This window comes from Heloderma suspectum, chromosome 3 (assembly GCF_057233095.1).
Source record: "Heloderma suspectum isolate Gila_16-S chromosome 3, 16-S_ref, whole genome shotgun sequence".
Lineage (NCBI taxonomy): Eukaryota > Metazoa > Chordata > Lepidosauria > Squamata > Helodermatidae > Heloderma > Heloderma suspectum.
In genome coordinates, this window is record NC_139460.1 from 121,513,726 (window position 1) to 121,532,419 (window position 18,694).

An 18,694-nucleotide genomic window follows, 5' to 3' on the forward strand; every position below is an offset into this window, starting at 1 on the left:
TGCATGTGACATATTAAGACACCAGTGGAGGCTGGTGGCTCTGATTTCAGTGGGGCTGTAAATCCATTCTGGGTTTCATTCAGAACCAGCCAGGACTCCAAAGGGATTATCCAAGGTGATGCACCTATTTTGGGGATAGGGTTCAATGCTTTGGATAGTTCTTTTAGAGTTCTGGCTGGTTCTGACTGAAACCCAGAACGGATCCTCAGCCCCACCAAAATCAGAGCCACCAGCCTCCACTATATGAAGGGAATGGTTACCTTAGTCCATCACGCCTGGCTAGGACAAAATTGTGTGGTCCTCTTGGTGAGGCCAGCTGGTGAGGAGGAGGGAAGTAAGGGAGCTCTCAGGAGCCATATGGCACAGAGCACTAGAGTTCACAGGGTTCCCGTAGCTGTGGAAGTAATTCTTCATGTGTATATATGGCCGCCTTCAGTCTGATGCTGAATATGTGTTGGCTAGCACATGCATTGGGTGGGCTAGCCTGCAAATCCTCACAAGCCCCTTCATATGTTTGGTGCCCATGAATAGGATTTCTCTGTCTTTGCGGAGTCTGGGGAATATTTATTGGTTATGTGGTAATTCTGAAGCCTCAGTTCAAATTATTTTTCAGAAACAGAAGCTAAACCTTTTCTGAAACTTTTCCCTCTTGTGATAGAAGTAAACAGAGGCAATCACAGAGGCTGCTTTATTACTTTCTGTTCAGCCAAAGCCTTTCTAACGAAATTAGCAGTGAATGAGCTTTTGTGAAATGATACGTTCCTCTGAGTAATATTTTAAGTATTGCTAATTCATTTGAAGGTGATTCAGTGATAACAGTAAATTCTTTCAATTATATTAAACCTTTGGCAATTGCATTTCGTTTAATGAAATTACTCACTTAATGGTAAGAAAAAAATGATTCAATTTGTAGAACGGATCTTGTGGACATACTGAATCAAGTCAGCACTGAGGCCTTTACAAACATTTCTTGAGATATTTCATCTTGCTACTCTCTTCTTAAATATTTACCAAATGTGGCACAGTAATGAAAACTCATTGAAAACCTTTGCCTTTGTATTCGTGGCAGGAACATTTGTGTAAGAGCTATCCAGTCACTGCAACAAGTAGGGTGGGAGAATAAATGATGTTCATGCTCGTTGAGGTTCTCCATTTTCCACCTTGATACTCATCTTGCCTCATTCTTGCTCCAGAATGTGAGCATCTTTTCCCTTGAAAATGCAGTTTTCCAAGCATGCACCCCAAATGTGCACTTTCCCCCATAGGCTAAAATGTGAAAATACGTTTTGGGGGTTGAAAGGTCAATTTTTGGAAGTGCACACTTGTGCAAGTGCACAGTTTCAAACATGAACACAAGCTTGGGAAACTGAAAAAAAAAAATCCTGAGAAATCCCTGTACTCAGGGTTGTGAATGGGACATGTTTGCATAATTTGCGAACAGGAACAAAATTCCCATCCAACCTTAGCAACAACATTGTTGCAGCCATCAGAACAAAGCTGTGAGAGAGGAAATGTGGTTTGTAACATAGGGAAGGGGGAGAGCTTTGTTTAGTTTGCATTTTGGTACAAACTTACTGAATCTGCAGTTCCCAAATCAATAAGTGAACCAGAACACAGTTGTCCTTCATTATTTGCACTTTTCTGGATATTGCAATGCAATTATATAGAAGCAAAAAATGTGTACCAAAATGCATATATTAGGGGAAAGTGTGTATGAAAATAAGTATGTTAGTGAAAGAAATGTACACATTCCCCATTATATAAGGGGAATGCTCACAAATGTGAAAATTAGACAAAAATGCAAATAAAAATATTTATGATAGGGAAATGTGTATACAAATATGTGTATCAGGAGGATGCATACAAAAATGTATGTGAATTTCCATATGGACTTTAAATACATTGCAAACTGATCTGGAAAACAGACAGGACAAATTGAATGCTGGAAAAATGAGAAACTGAGAGAAACTGAAATGGATCATCCCTCTTCCCATGCTTCCAAGTTTCATCTAAAGGAAAGTGATGTCCACATTCTTTGAATGAGTGTGCAGACATGCATCTCCCTGGAAGCATGGGGAGAGATGACACAACTTATTGTGGGGAAGTCCATGCCACAATACTTTGGTGAGTGAAGAATTAATATTTGTAGGAGGAGCCATCTGCCTCCCAGAGGCAGCATGGGAAGAAGAACTCCTGTTGTTTTTACTATTTAAGATGGCTAACTTTATTATGATGCTCCAGGCCTCAACTGTGTTTTATACTATAATAAACAGTTTAAGTTCATTTGTAAAAATCGCTGTGTTTTCAGTGGAAGCCAGAGAACACCACCAAAACTCTGTTACAGCACCTCCTCATGCTTCTGCTGTCACCACGTCCTTGGAACATCTGAATCAGCTCATAGTTATTAAAATTAAATTATAAACAATGCTGTTTGCATCTCATTTTCTCTTCTTTTTTCTGCCTACTGGGAAGCCCTCTTTATAGGTGCACTGCACAGGAAATTGGCTCAGGAGTGCTTTATTATTGGTAACCAAATCCAACTCATATGCTGCATTCAGGAATCATGTTCTCAATACTCTAATGGTTTGGAGGATTGGGAATAAGTCCTGTGCAAAGCTTTCTCCCTACGCCCTTCTCTCCATGAGAAGTCAGCTGAGTTTGATAATTTACTACTGATTTACTGGTGTTTAAATGAATTAATATTTAATGGGCAGTATCCCATTAAACCCCACCAGCTCTAAACATGTTGTGCTAATGAGAATGACTGCTCATGCAATGGAAAACTAGCCCTTGCTCATACAGCCCAGGAAACTAGCCAAAACTACCACTTCTGGAATGGGACAAGTCAGTGGAGCTCCCTTCCATATGCTCCGCTGATTTGCCCCATTCCAGAAGTGGTAATTTTGACTAGTTTGGGGCTGCACTATCCAATGTTAGCTTCTCGTTGTGCTAGCAGTCATTCCCACTATTGCAGTGACAGATACCTTGAACATTATTTTTGGAAAAGCAGGGTATAGCTGTTTTAAATACTTCAAGCTTGATCATACCTGCAGTTCATAACTTCACTAGAATCCACAAACTATGGTTTCAGTGAGGATTACAAACCAGGATCAAACTGCAGTTTGCAGTCTAGGTTGGGAGGGGTCACTCAAACCACAGTTTGACAATTCTGACATAATGATGGACTGCGGTTTGATCAAAGTGAAAAGTATTCCATTAAGCTGAATTTGTATGGAGAGAAGAGAATGGGAGGCAGAAGGAGAGAGTACAGGAACACAGCGAATATTCCCAATCCTCTAAACCATGGTTTGGAAGAGCAGAACTGTGACATCTGAATGGAACCATAATCTTTCCCCTAACTAGTACCAGTATAGGTGCAATTCCTTAACTGGAATTTGGGCTTTTCCAAATCTTCATCTTCCATATAGAGTGGAATGTCTTTCACATCCTCTTTCAGATTTACTTTGAAAAAGGGTAAGGGGACATACACTTCAAACAATGTTTTTTAATGTCCATCCCATCCAGTACAATAAAGCCTGGTGTATCGAACCACCACGTTTGTATAATTTTAGGCTTTAAATAGGTCCAGCACAGAATTCTTCCAGGCCCTTTATCATCATCATCCATTACTGCTATAGCTGGATAATATGGCCATTGTCTTGCTATGTTCATGGGTGGTTTTTGTTTTGTTTTGAGTAATGAACTTTTCCTTGTGTATACTGTGTGTATTTAAGTTTACCTCTGTCCAATCAATGGAGGTGTGGGAATACTTAAGCTATCATTTCTCCAGAGGCTAAATAAGGCTCTTGTGGGTTCAGCAGGCATCTTGAATGTGATATAAATGTTAATAGAAAGGAATGTCAAACTCACAAAATGATAGGCACCTCATATAGGTATGTGTTGGTATTTGCTTTGAATACCTCTAATCTCTGTAAGCAGCCTGCTCTTTTGCTGTATTGATTTGACAGAGGTCCAAGAACCAAGGAGGGAAGATATGAGCAGATCTTTACATCATCCTGAAGAACAGATTGAGGGAGATGGGAGACGGGGAAAAAAAAGCAAGAGTGGTTTAACAATTGGTCTTTAGACAAAGAAGATCTCTAACAGGACTGGTAACTCCGTTTGTTCCAGATTGTTCACAGAACATTAGCAGCGATGCTGGGCTCCCTGGCTGCCTTAGCTGCCTTAGCTGTGATTGGTGATGTAAGTAGCAACATCTCATGTTCATTTTACACACTTTCTGTATGCAGATTTCTAAAATCACATGCGGCCTTGCCATGATGACATGCAGCAGTCTGTGGGCGTTTCAGAAAAGTCTCTATAGTCAAACTGACAATTCACTGGAGGCACTTATAGGTGAAAAGGATTTGTAGGTGTGTATGCATGTGTTATCCAGGCCAGGGACACTGGAAATATTTTTAAGGTATGTGTAGTGGTGGTCCAATCTTAAATTAAAGTTCAATTCAAAAGAGATCCCAACTGGACTGAAAAGTCACAGTCTGTGAATATTGTAGAGTGGTAGAACTAGAAGCTCCCTGTTCAGGGCTCAGCCTCTTCACTCTCACCCTCAATTCTGTCTCCCTCCCTCTCCCCCTGTCTCTCCACGCATTAGCTCAGCTTGGCTCCTCCTTCCACATGAAAGATTTGGGGCCAATACACACAGTCAGCAAGATGGTGCAGTTGTTTGCTGGGTCCTAGAAAATTGGCTGCACCTCTCTCACTTCTTTATCAATTGGACTTGACTACAACAGCAGACATTTTTGCCTGACCATCTTGGGTGGGGTGGGGTGCTCAGCAGCCCCAGAACAATCAAAGGCCCCTTTGTCCCCTTCTTCTGGGGTCCCTAAGCTGGGAGTTTGGTGATGGTGTCATTTCATCAGTTAACCTTGCAAAGTATTTAAAAAATAAATAAATAGGGGAGTTTTTAATGTGGATTATTCAGATTAGGGGCAAAAATACTGCAATATTTGGAAAGCCACTGATGAATATACAAACTCTGCCCAGGGAAATCTTAGTAAATACGACCAATACTTTGGCTCTTCCTTGCAGAGTCATTGAAGAGAACAGTTATCATGACTGCAGAGGCTAAGACTGTTTTCACACAATTTGATGTAATGCAATTGTCTTTTTCTTGATTCTAAGACTAAGAATAATAAGACAAGCTTCTTCTAGCTCTGAAAACTAAGACAAAAAAATACTTACCTTGGATAGATGCCTCAGGTTGGGCTTTGGTGAATCACTAAGGCTTGGTGCAAGCATAATGTTCCTAGTCTCCTGCTTAGGAGAATAGAAAATGCTGTGGATTGGCATTCATGCAAAACCTACCTTCCTTTCCATGGTTTGCTTTCTTCATGGTGTATGTAGGGATGGACGAAAGTCCCTTACCTTATCCCGCAGCTTGCTTCGCGGTGGGGGGGAGGCGCTCCGTTCCTCCCCCTGAAATTCTGGGTGGGGTCGGAGGCGCCCCATCCCTCCCCACTGAAATTCTGGCCGGGGGGGAGGCAACCTGTCCCTCCGGCTGAAATTCTGGCTGGGGGGGAGGCACCCCGTCTCTCCGGCCACGAATCTCGCCTCCTGCCAGGACGCAAATGGCGGCAGCCGTAGCCGCTGCCGTTTGCGTCCCTGTAGTCAGCCGTGATAGGCTACATAAATCCTTACGTAGCCTATCACGGCTGACTTTGGGGGGAAAAAAAAAGCACATATGCAAATGGCGGCGCCCATGGGTGCTGCCATTTGTGTTCCTTATTTGGGCACGTGTAGTCTACGTAAACATTTACGTAGACTACGGCAAAAATAAGGGCAACGCAAATAGCATTGCCCTTATTTTCACCGTAGTCTACGTAAATGTTTACGTAGACTACACGTGCCCAAATAAGGAACGCAAATGGCGGCGCCCATGGGCGCCGCCATTTGCGTATGCGCTTCCCCCCCCAAGTCAGCCGTGATAGGCTACATAAGGATTTACATAGCCTATCACGGTGTTTTTTGAAAATCTAGCCGTGATAGGCTACGTAAATCTTTATGTAACCTATCACGCTTGTTGTTGTTGTTGTTGTTTTTTACTGGGAAATGGCGGTGGCGGCAGCCGGTTGGAAGACCGGCCGCCACCGCTGCTGCCGCCGAACCGCCGCTGGGAGCCGCCAGCGCCAGGGACAATCGCCAAAGGTAACTCCCATTCCGGGGGGTGGCGGGGGGGTGGCGGACCGTTTCTCCACCAATTTCAGGGGCATTCGCCCACCCGGAGATTCGTGGAGAAATTCTCCGACATCCCTAGGTGTATGACATTTGCATTGGTGTTTACCAGTTCCCTTTGTAATGAAGATTTACTTTAAACCTGCTTTAAAATCCTGTTTATGCTCGGTATGAACCATGATTACAACTGATGCAGGTATAATAATGTACCATGGTGGAAGTAAACCATGATAGAAGTAAACCATGAATTCTCCCATGAGGGGGGAATTCACATGGGAAGTGGGGGGAGCACATGAGCCCATGGTTAGGAGATTGAGAATATGGGTTCCTTGCAAGAGGAAAAAGGGCAGGATATAAATGCAATAATAAATAAAAAATAAAAATAATGCTGTGTCTTCACAGCTCCAGGTTTTTGAGGGCCCTTGGGCAAGAAACCCTCAATGGGCTCCCTCCCTTGGTGCGTCTACCTTCTCACCATCATTGTCACTAGCAGTTATCGCTCCTCATCCTCTTTCTCATCATTGTTACCACTTGCTTGCTTGACAGGCAGAGAGCCAGTGAGCAAATAGACAGTGGCATCTACTGCTCCTCCTTCTCAACACCACTGTTGTCTGGAGCAGAGTGAGAGGAGGATGAATAAGAAGGTTACAGTGATGAAGAGGAGGAGCAAGTCCAGGGATTCTTGTTAATGGGTCCCTGCTGGTGTGTGGGCCCTTGGCAGGTGCCCGACCATGCCTACCCTTGATGCTGTACACATAGAATCTGCACATAGAGTCTGTGGGTACAGAGTTTCACAACTGTAAGGCAGTGTCTGTATTCATTTTCCATTGGACTTGCCATGTGGATGGCACTCTTAAGAAGCACACCAAAACCCAGGTCTATGCAGGTGTTCACCTGAACACATATAGACCTTAAGTGGGACAGGGTGAAGCACCACCCCCATATGTCCCTGTGTCCCCAGCTCCCTTAAAGAACTCTGTACGTTGAGTTCTGAAGAAGGCTTTGTAAGTGTGTTTGACTGAACATGCTTACAAAGCCCATTTCAGACCTTCATGCTCAATGGCAGGTAGGGACATTGAGGCCGAGACTTACATGCATACCCACATCCGCCTCTCCAATTTAGCCCTAATGCATGTGCAAGTGAATGCCTGCGCTGACATATGATCTAATATGCATCATGATGGGACATGGAAGCAAATGGTCTCTTGGGGGAGTTAGCTGCAAGCTGTTAAAGCCCTGATAGCTAATGTGATACTGATTAACTATCTGTACCCTTTTTGTTTTTATTCTCCTCCCCATTCTCTTCCTCATTATTTATTCTATTTTAGAATTATTCTAAGCACTGTATGTGACACATCTGACACATCTTTGTTGAAGCAGCATAAATTCAAATCTTTTCCACCTGTGACTCTTAGTTCCTTAATATTTTAAATTGTTCCTCTCTGAACTTCTTCCACACTATCCACACAAAGAAACTGTAGGGTATTATTTTGTCAGCAGAAAAGCAAGTAAAGCATTCAGTAATCCTGTTTTCATTTATTTTTATAAAGTTGCAAATAATAATACTCATAAATTGCTTAATGTTGAGACCTTGCAAAAGAGCCCTTCAAGTTGTCAGCGTTTTACCAAGCTAACAGAGAAGTTTCCCCTTTGGGCTCATTGCAAAAAGTCTAATTAATTTCCTTCCAAGTATATTTTAATAGTGTTTTTTTTTAAATAAATGGAGTTTGTATTTCCCAAGCTAATGACTAGGTAGGAGATCCATGAGATTAAATGATAATTGCACTCTTTAATTGCAGAAGCCGAGCCTGGTCAAAGTAGTGGCGTGGATAGATTATGAAACTCTGGCACTTTTGTTTGGAATGGTAATTAAAATCTTCTATGTATATCTTGTGCCCTAAACCTTCTGTGGTTTTAAAAATATAAAATGTAATTGTTGCAAAAAGTTACAATTTGCTATTTTGGGGATGGGCTATGATCACATTCGTTCCCTTATGAAGCTATTTCAGTTTAGAAATTTAGAAAATGGGACATCTAAAACTTGACAGGGAGCTTGACTGAACTTGGACAAATTCAGAGGTGTCCAATTGAGTCATTTTGTCAAAAATGTGCATCCCTTAGGCCCTGGGTTCATTGGCCCTGGGACTAGTGGCAGGAGATGAACATGCATGTAAATTTGCTAGAGACGTCACTTTAGGATGCTGCCATTTTGGTCTAAATTTCATGGCCCTGTCTGTTGAAATTATGGGTGCTTCCAGATGACACTTTTATTGTGAAATCAACCTGCCTCATTCACAGAATTTATGGCGAATCCAGATGTCATCATTATCATCCATTTGTAAACTTCCCTTGTTTCCCATCACTTCTTCCATCTTTTTTCTTACCAGAAAAACAAACAGTTATGGAAGGAAAGGCAGGATAGTTGCACAGTGCCTTCTGACTGGTAGTGCTAGGAGCCCCCCATTTAGAAGTATCCATTATTTTGCTTGTACTGTCTATTAGGTGTGTGCATGGAAAAAGGCATTAGCTTTGGAACCAATTTCAGGGTTTTGTGTGGATTCTTCAGACATTACATTTCAGGGCAGAACTGAAGCACTGCCTCACTCTGGAAAATCCAGAACTTGGGATGTCTTCCTTTTGACTATAATGGGGAAATCAACAAATCAGATGTAGTTTGCAGGCACTACAAACTCTTCTGGCCTCTTCTGATGGCACAAAGCCTGCCAACTTTCAGACAAATACCTATGGGGCAGGGGTTGATCACAACATCTCTGCCACCTCTGCCTTTCTACATTCCTCCCGAAAGCACTGTGATTAGAAGTAAAAACTGGAGAGCCCAGGGGGGTGTCTCCATGACAATGGAAGGAGAAGCAAATGGTGGCTTGCCCAAATTTTTCAAGGCACCAGCTTTGGTCCATGCAGGGCTGCATAAATGAATGTGTCAGGGTGGAAACTGAGCCCATAGAGCCTCAGAGCAGTTCTGATTCTGAGGAAGAACAGCAATCCGTGGGAGAGGAGCTCGCTTATCTCTCACAAGCATAGCAGCTGGCAGAGATTCCTCCTGCCAGCATTCCTGGGATAGATAGTGACCCTGGCAGTGAGAGAGCCCTGGAGCAGGGCTTGCTGGACGTTCGGCACAGATGCAGGGAGTGGCGACAGATGGAGGGCGCTGAAAGGAGGTGCTCCGCTTGTTTGGTGCTCAAACAACGGTCGTGTCCTGAGGACCCAAGGGTCCTGAGGACCCAAGAGGGAGGATCTCTCCATAGCCCATAAGTTCAGAGTCTTCCTGCGGTTCTCCTTCAAATGGGGACCAACTGCCTTACCTGGAGCTTAGGCTATTCTGCTATCTATCCCCAGTGCAGTTCCTTGCTTAGTCGCTAGTGATTAGTATCGGTAAGTGTCATAAAGGAATAAAGGAATAAAGCCTTGGAAAGAATCATTGTTGTCTCTCGTCTGTGTCCTGAGTTGGCTATTGGAGGGGACTGCAAGAGGCAGCTAGGACGCTCCTGACAGCTTGGTCCCTGTTCCACTTTTTTTTCCCTCTGCTCCTACTGCTTCTGGAGGCTGCCATGGACCCGGTGGTGCAAGTTCTCGCTCAAGAGAACCAGGCTCTTTGTGATCAAGTGGCTCAACTGACGACTGCCGTACAGGCTCTGCAAGCTGTGGCTCAACCCCCACCACCCCTGATACCCCCCCGCCGCAAGTGCCCTGTGGCTCTGCCAGAGAAGTTTTCTGGTGAGAAAGGACTTTTTCAGATTTTCCGTGCCCAATCGGAGCTGTACATGCACCTTCGGCCTGAAGATTTCCTGACAGAACATGTTCGTGTGGGCTTTATCATTAACCTACTTTCAGGCGTGGCAGCTAAATGGGCTTCGGGACTTCTTCTCGCAAATGACCCCCTGCTCGGGAATATCAAGGTTTCATGACAGCAATGGCCAGATTCGCCACCTCAGTCAGGGCAAGGACTCAGTTTCCAGCTACGCGACAACTTTTCACTTGCTGATGCAGGATTTACAATGGAATGATGCTGCGCTGGTGGCTCAGTTTTTGGACGGTTTGAACGACAAGATCTTGGATGAGTTGGCATGCATGCCTAGCCTGCCTACTTTGGAGGACCTCATCCAGACCTGCCTCTAGCGGCTGGAGGGGAACCGGCAGACCCGGTGGGGCGCCAGGGGCTGAGAATTCCCTCCTCCCATTCCCCCACATTTCCTGCCCCCTCCCCTACCTCCCGCCCCTGTGGTGGGGGTGGAGGAGACTGCGATGCAGCTGGGAGCTACCCAAGCCCCACTGTTGCTGGAGGAACTAGAGCAGCGGTGCGCAGAGCGCCAATGCTTTCAGTGCGGAAAGCTGGGACATTTCACCAAAACCTGCCATGCCAGACCTGCAGCCCCACTGCCTCCTCCTCCTCTCCTTCCTCCTCCTCCTCCTTGCCCCCAAGCCTGACTAGGCTGCCCCCCAAGCCTGTTGGAGGTCTCCAGTGTGAGGGTCGGTTCCCCACCAGGTGGGTGCCTTCCGCAACCCCCCCACCCTCCCATCTGCTATTGCATGTTCACCTCAGCTCCTCCCAGTGGAGTGGGGTAGAGGCCTTAGCTTTAGTGGACTCTGGGGCTATGACCAGTTTCATGGATGAAACATTTGCTCATCTCCACAAGATTCCTACCCTGCCTCTTCCTGCCCCCTTGGCAGTGGAGACCATCGATGGGCATCCTCTTTCTTTGGGCGCGGTGACCCAGATTACAGCTCCGCTCACTCTGCACGTCCAGTCCCATGTTGAGCAGATTGTTTCATTTGGCCAAGGTTCCCGAATATCCCATCGTACTGGGTGTTTCCTGGCTCTCTAAGCATAATCCTCAGATTTCTTGGGGGCTTCAGCAAGTGGAGTTCTCGTCTCCCTACTGCCGGGAGCATTGCCTCCCAACCGAGGCACCAGTCCCAGCCCAGGCCTTAACCCTTTCCTCCCCCTCCTCATCTGCTTCTGGCAGTTCTTCAGCTACCATGGCCCTCCCAGAGAAGTATGCGGCTTTTCGGGATGTTTTTGGCAAGAAGGAGGCCGACCAGCCCCCCCCTCACCACCCTTTTGACTGTGCCATTAACCTCATTCCTGGGGCAACCATCCCCACCGGCCGGCTGTATTTGATGTTGGAGCCAGAACTTCGAGCTCTGCGAGAGGTTTTGGACACAAACCTCAGCTGTAGCTTCGTTCGCCCCTCCTCCTCCCCCGTCTGCGCCCCTACCGTGTTTGTGTACAAAAAATTGGGAGAACTCCGCCCAGTGCATGACTTCCGAGCATTGAATTTGGTCTCGATCCCCGACAAGTACCCCTCCCCCTCATATCGGAGATGCTGGAGCACCTGGGGCAAGCCAAGATTTTCACAAATTTGGACCTGCGTGGCGCCTACAATCTGATTTGCATCCGGGAAGGGGATGAGTGGAAGACCTGTTTTGGCACCTGGTACGGAGCATATGAATACCTAGTGATGCCGTTTGGGCTCACTTGCACCAGCCCACGTTTTCGTGTTTTATGTAGGGATGGCGGAGAATTCCGCCACGGATCTCAGTGAGGCCAAATGCCAGTGCATTAGGCCCCCTGAAATCCGTGACGGAACGGCCTGCCACCCCCCCGCCACCCTGCGGATCCCCCCCGGGATGAGACTTACCTGGGGTGGATGTTCTGGGCGGCAGCGGCTCCGGTGGTGACTTTGGCGGCGGCGGCTGGTCTTCTGACTGGCTGCCGCCGCCGCCATTTGCAGTCTGGTCGTTTGGATTTTCTTTTTTTTTTACAGAGACATGATAGGCTACATAAAGACTTATGTAGCCTATCACGTCCCAGTTTTAAAAAAAACAAACGCATATGCAAATGGCAGTGGCTACGACCGCCGCCATTTGCGTTCCTTATTTTTTGCCGTCTTAGTCTACGTAAATATTTACGTAGACTATTACAGCGAAAATAAAGGGGAACGCAAATAGTGTAGTGGGCGCTGTTTGCATCCCTTTTTGATTCGCCATTTTAGCCTACGTAAATATTTATGTAGGCTAAAACGGCGAATCAAAAAGGGATGCAAATAGCGCCCACTACGCTATTTGCATTCCCCTTTATTTTTGCTGTAACATCCTATGTAAATATTTACGTAGACTAAGACGGCGAAAAATAAGGAATGCAAATGGTGGCCGCCGTAGCCGCCGCCATTTGCGTACGCTTTTTTTTTTTTTTTAACCCAGCAGCCAGTCTGCGGCTGGAAATCCAGCTGCGGATGGCCCTGGCCTGGCCGGCTGCTCCGCGGAGCTGTCACGGAGCAAAGCCGGCCATTGAGGATTCCGAGGGGAGGACCGGATCGCCTCCCCCCCGTTGAGGATTCTGGGGGGAGGGACAGAGCGCCTCCCCCCCTCCAGCAGACGCCGCCACCGGAACAAGGTAAGGGATTCGTACATCCCTATATGAATGCCATCTTCTGGGACTATTTGGACACTTTCCTCATTGTTTATCTCGATGATTTACTTATATTTTCTGAGGACCCCCACACCCATCAGCACCATGTCTCCACCGTCCTCCAGCGCCTCCACAAGCACCATCTTTATGCCAAGCTGGAGAAATGTGCGTTTGACCTAACCTCTTTGGACTATCTTGGCTACATTATCTCAGCTGACGGTATCAGGATGGATCCTGCAACGGTCCAGGCTGTCCTCTCCTGGCAGGCTCCATCCACCAAGAAGGACTTGCAACATTTTCTGGGGTTTGCTAATTTTTACAGAAAGTTCCTGCCCAGCTTTGCTTGGCTGACAACTCCTCTCATGGACCTCCTTAAGGGCAGGAAATCTCCTTTTCATTGGACGGCATCTGCCCAACAGGCTTTCGAGGAACTTAAGAAGCTTTTTAGTTCTGAGCTGATCCGGGTACATCTGGACCCGAGGAAGCCTTTTGTAGTGCAAACTGATGCCTCTGACTTTGCGGTGGGGGCTGTGCTTTTTCAGCCAGATCGGACGGGTGGTGGGTTGCAACCCTGTGCCTACCACTCCAGGAAGCTGAACATGTCTGAGAGGAATTATACCATCTGGGAGAAGGAACTGTTGGCCATCAAGTCTGCTTTGGAGACCTGGCATCATCTTCTGGAGGGGGCACAGCACCCAGTCGAAGTTAGAATGGACCATCGCAACCTGGAACATCTTCAGACAGCCTGTGCCTTAAACCAGCAGCAGATTAGATGGTCGCTTCCCCCCCACCCCAGTTCCACCTTAAGATTTGCCATGTGAAAGCCAAACTCCATTTTTTGGGGGGGCCAATTTTGGTTACCACCCCAAGGTTTTCCTGTCCACCCTACCTCCCTCTTCGGTGGCGGCGGCCCATGAGTTTTTAGAGGAGTTGCGAGCGGTACACCACCTCTTACGGGACTCCCTCGAGCAAGCCAAGACAGCCTGCAAGGCCTCTGCGGACCAGCGGCACCAGCCAGGTCCGTCTCTGTACTTTGGTTGTCCACTCAATACCTCCCCTCTCATTCACCCGCAAAGTAGCTCGCACCTCGTTGCACGGGGCCTTTCCAGATTATGGCCCAGATTAACCCTGTTGCTTTTCGCCTGGCTCTCCCCCCCTCCATGAAGATCCATCCTTTTTTTCATCGGTCCGTGCTGTCCCCCCTGTTTTCTGGTGACCCTCATCGCTCGGCTGGCTCCCCCCCACCACCAGTGCTGGTGTAGAGGGGGAGGAGGAGTTTGAGGTCACGGAGATTCTGGACTCCCGCCTTTCTCATGGCCACCTGCAATATCTGGTGGACTGGAGGGGGTATGGGCCAGATGAGCGATCCTGGGAACCCACGGAAAATGTGCATGCTCTGTTGCTGCTGAGCCATTTCCACCAGCTGTACCCCCACAAACCTGGGACTCCAGGGGAGGAGCACGAGGGGGGGCCTCATGGGAGCAGGGATGATGTCAGGGTGGAAACTGAGCCCATAGAGCCCCAGAGCAGGAAGAACAGCAATCCGGGGAGAGGAGCTCGCTCATCTCTCACAAGCACAGCAGCTGGCAGAGATTCCTCCTGCCAGCATTACTGAGAGAGATAGTGACCCTGGCAGTGAGAGAGCACTGGAGGGGGGCTTGCTGGACACTCGGCACAGACGCAGGGAGCGGTGACAGATGGGGGGCGCCAAAAGGAGGCGCTCTGCTCGTTTGGCGCTCAAACAACAGTTGCGTCCTGAGGACCCAAGGGAAAGAGGGAGGATCTCTCCCTAGCCCATAAGTTCAGAGTCTTCCCACGGTTCTCCCTCAAACAGGGACCAACTGCCTTACCTGGAGCTTAGGCTACTCTGCTATCTATCCCCAGTGCAGTTCCTTGCTTAGTTGCTAGTGATTAGTATCTGTAAGAGTCATAAAGTAATAAAGAAATAAAGCCTTGGAAAGAATCCTCGTCGTCTGTGTCCTGAGTTGGCTATTGGAGGGGACTGCAAGAGGCAGCTAGGGCGCTCCTGACAGAATGCACCACACCATTCTAAGTTGTTTCACAGGAACACACTTCCAGGTGGGGTGGGGGTGGGGGGTTGGAGTGAATGTCATCAGACTGGCAGGGGCTGCTCAAGCAATAAGAGAGGCTCCCCTCTCCAGGCCCTGTCCCCCTGTCTCCTTTCCTTGAAGCTTCCATAATGGGAAGCTTTGAAGCTTTGCATTAATTACTCCCTTACAGCAACAAAGCAAACAGTAAAGAAATGCAGCATCGATATTTAGCGAACAAGCCTGATTGACCACAATGGGAGTTACTTCTGAGGAGACACCTTCTCCCCAACCTATTTTGTTTTTCTTTCTTTCCCTCCCCTTTCTCACTATCGCACAATTGCACAATAGTGAGATAGGGGCTATAGGACTTGCTGGTAAATGCGTGATGGTGAGCTAGGGGGTGTAGGTATTGCTGGACAAAAGTGTTATTTTGCTTTAATGCATTATTATTTAAAAAAATGTTAGAGGCTGCCTGGAGCACTCCTCTAATTTGCAGCACTGGCCACCAGATTTTAGTGGTCGGCAAGGTGAAGTAAATGACATGAAGTAGCTCAGGACTCTGACAGCCAGCCCTGAAATGGCGGAAACATCGGGGAAACACAGGCGGGGAAAACATTGGGGAAACACCCCTTGACCAGGTTCACTGAGGTCATGGCCTTGTGAAAGATGCACCCCTGGGCAGGGAAATCATGCAGAGGATGTGCACACCACAATAGAAGAACAGACAAGCTGAATTAAGGAAAACAATCAGACTAAAAGTAGTCTCATAAGAACTGGTTTTTTGGCGTGAAACTCCAGGGTGGCTGCAAGATGGCCACGATGTCATGTGCCCCGAATGATGTCTGAATATAGTAACCTCGCAGTAAATCGCTCATGGAGACACCCTCCTGGTACAGTCATTCCCTAGTTGGAAGCTAGAGCTGTAGGGATAGGAGAACCTGGACTGTTTGGAAGGGAAAGGTTCCTCCTGTGCAAGCACCGAATCATTGCTGACTCCTAGAGCGACGCCGCTTCTGCTGGCGTTTTCATGGCAGACTATGGCGGGGTGGTTTGCCATTGCCTTCCCCAGTCATGACTACCTTTCCCCCAGCAAGCTGGGTACTCATTTTACCGACCTTGGAAGGCTGGAAGGATGAGTCAACCTGAGCCGGCTACCCGGGACCCAGCTTCTGCTGGGATCAAACTCAGGTCGTGGGGAGAGTTTCGGTTGCAATACTGCCGCCTACCACTCTGCGCCACACGAGGACTGTTTGAGGCTGCCAAAATTCTCCGAACTTCACCTCAAAGCTTGGTTCAGTTCAGTCCTATTTTTGTTTGTGATATATTTTTCAGTTCATTCAAATAGGGAAAGGGAACAATGCACATTTCTGTTCACATTTTAAAAAAGTGCACCCTTCCACCATTGCTTAAAGCACGCAAATGCATATTTTTTTTAAAAATGCACATGTTGAAGTGCTTTTAAAAAAATGTTTTTGAATGCACTTGCAAGTTTGGGAATGTGTGAGTTTTTTTTTTTAATGTGCTCCCATTCACGTTTGCATTTGGGGTTGCGAACTGGGCAAGTTCAGATGATTTGTGAACTGAAATGAAATTTTTGTAGAAACATAGCTGTAAGTCACAAAACTACACTCCTCACCCCCTCCCCGATGCCTGATGTTTTCCTTTGGTGGAGAACTTGCCTATGGGAGGCTCAAACTTGCATCAATTTGGGGCTTACACAACTCTGAAACTAATCACCCTCCGAAGTGGGTCTGAAGCTTTGGAAACAGCCTCATTTGCTTTGGACCACTTTGGACACGAGCCACTTTGCTTTGGAGGCAGTCCAAACATCTCCAAAACCGGATGCTTCAGTTCAGTATTCAGGCTTTCTCTAAAGTAGATGCGCACCCCTACTGACTGTCACATCAATATGAGTGATCCAAAATAGAGATATTTCCTTAAAAACTGCAGAAGAGTTTTTAATTTCTGCTCAGGAGTACATCTAATGACAATTGCTCAGTAAGGAGAAAAAAAACTGACATTCTGAATGTTGATCTGAAGGATTTTTCAAAAGATGGGGGGGGGGTAAAGGGGGATAGAGGATTATTTACTTATTAAAAATAAATCCACTCATTGAAAAACAGCTCTTTTAAAAACTTCCCCCATAGATGCTTTTAGTTGCCATCTTCTCCGAAACTGGATTTTTTGATTACTGTGCAGTGAAGGTAAGTCTGTTTTTGTTCTTTGTTCTTTTTTCTTAAATAGCAGCATTTCTATCCTATTTAACACCAGAGTTTAAAAATAGTTTGGCATCTGTATTATATTGAATAAATAAAAACATGTTTGAGTCTTTCAGGTTAATTAGCTGCTTTGTGCTCTGAGCATTTCTGACTGCCGTTTCTCAAATGAAAAATAAATAAATTAAAAATGATAGTGCTGATCGTGTAATTAACTGATAGATGAAGCTTTTACAGAAATTATTTTATAAGTGATAGGTAAAGACTCTGGGTACATTCCTCAGGTTAGACTCTCGTAAACCTTGTTGAAATTATTAGCACTTAAATGCCGTAATATCAGTAGGACTCAGGGCTAAACTACATGATACATTAAATGCATAGCATATAGCTGATGCTAACTTTTAAAAAAAACTTTAGTGTAAGTGTGTGTGATCCCAATCTGGATTGGGGCCCTACACACTTACACTGAAGAAAAGAAGACGATAGGATCACCTAAACCAGGGGTGCACAACCTTTTTGGCCCTGAGAGCAAAATCCGGTTTTCCTGGGATGCCCAGAGGATGCGCGCACACACACACACACACACGCACACACACATGCACACACACATGCACTGGGGTGGGGAGACACACACACACACACTGGGGTGGGAGAGACACACACAGACATAGGAGGTGATGATCTGGTGGGTCACCAGAAATGGGTTGGTGGGTGCATTTTTGGCACGCCTGACTTAAACACTACACATCTGATGTAGGATGTAGTTTAGCCCTTAGAGGACTGCTTCATATATTGGCTGAAATGGTGGATGTTTACTACTGTGTGGCCTGTACAGTGGCCTGCAGTCAGTTTCAGGAATTATGCCTCAGTCAGTATCCTCATAATTTTCAAATAGGCATACTGGCTTCATGTAGTTCTATTGTGTTCTGTTCATACGGCCAGATCTCCTAACATGTGAGCAGACATAATGCTAGAGGATGAACCAGGCTGTACACAGAGAGAGCAGATAATTATTCCTGAGATCTCACCTGTACTTTTTCTAGCCACTGCAGTCATGGGAATACCTGTGGCTACCTCTCACACTAGCATTTTTGGGCTGCTTGGATAGCTAGTCTTGTTAGTTAGGTGGTCTAAATATTTTTACGTAAAGTGAAAAAAAAATTCTATGCAATTGCAAGTATACAGTATAGCATGGTTTAGGAGCAGGTGTAGCTGCTTGCACATAGAAGAAACTTAACATTGGTTTATCGATATGAGCACAAGCCTAGGCAATCTTCAGGCTTGCGGGCACCTCCTCCCCAATCCTTCTCTGGCTTTAGACTAATCACGGCTTAGTATTATGTCCGAACTCAGGCAACCTGCGATTAGTCAACTATGGTTAGTTGAAACAAGCCAACTTCAAACCATGATTATGAACCCGGCTTCTTTTAATTAGCCATAATTAAGAATAATCATGATGGAGGGTTCCGCAGCACTACTAAACTGTGGTTAATTGAAACTGGAAGTGAATATTTTTAATCTCCCCTTCACAACCATACTAAATGAGGAGAAAGGAGTCTGTGAGCCCAAGGCTCATGCACATAATAAGAAACCATTGTTTACTGTTACATCTGAACCAGGCTGCTGTGAACCATTCCTAACTGTATTTACACCTAAACTCTGATAATAGGTACTTTCCCCAAAAAAGATCTTATGCAGAGAATAACAAGACAAGCCTGAATTATTTGGTGAGAACAATGGGAAGTATAGGTGAAACTTGACCCCATCTCAGAAAAATTACAAACGGAGAGAGATGCCAAGGGTGT

The 18,694-nt window shown here is 46.2% G+C and overlaps 1 protein-coding gene across 2 annotated transcripts in view; it reads left to right on the top strand.

The window, feature by feature from the left end:
* OCA2 (OCA2 melanosomal transmembrane protein) overlaps nt 1-18,694 on the top strand; it is a 287,533-nt gene that overhangs the window by 102,955 nt on the left and 165,884 nt on the right. For both annotated transcript variants that reach the window (XM_084841774.1, XM_084841775.1), the window contains exons 9-11: nt 4,132-4,203; nt 7,992-8,057; nt 16,821-16,877. In XM_084841774.1, coding sequence (XP_084697900.1) covers nt 4,132-4,203; nt 7,992-8,057; nt 16,821-16,877 — 195 coding nt within the window. The remainder of the gene's footprint in view (nt 1-4,131; nt 4,204-7,991; nt 8,058-16,820; nt 16,878-18,694) is intronic.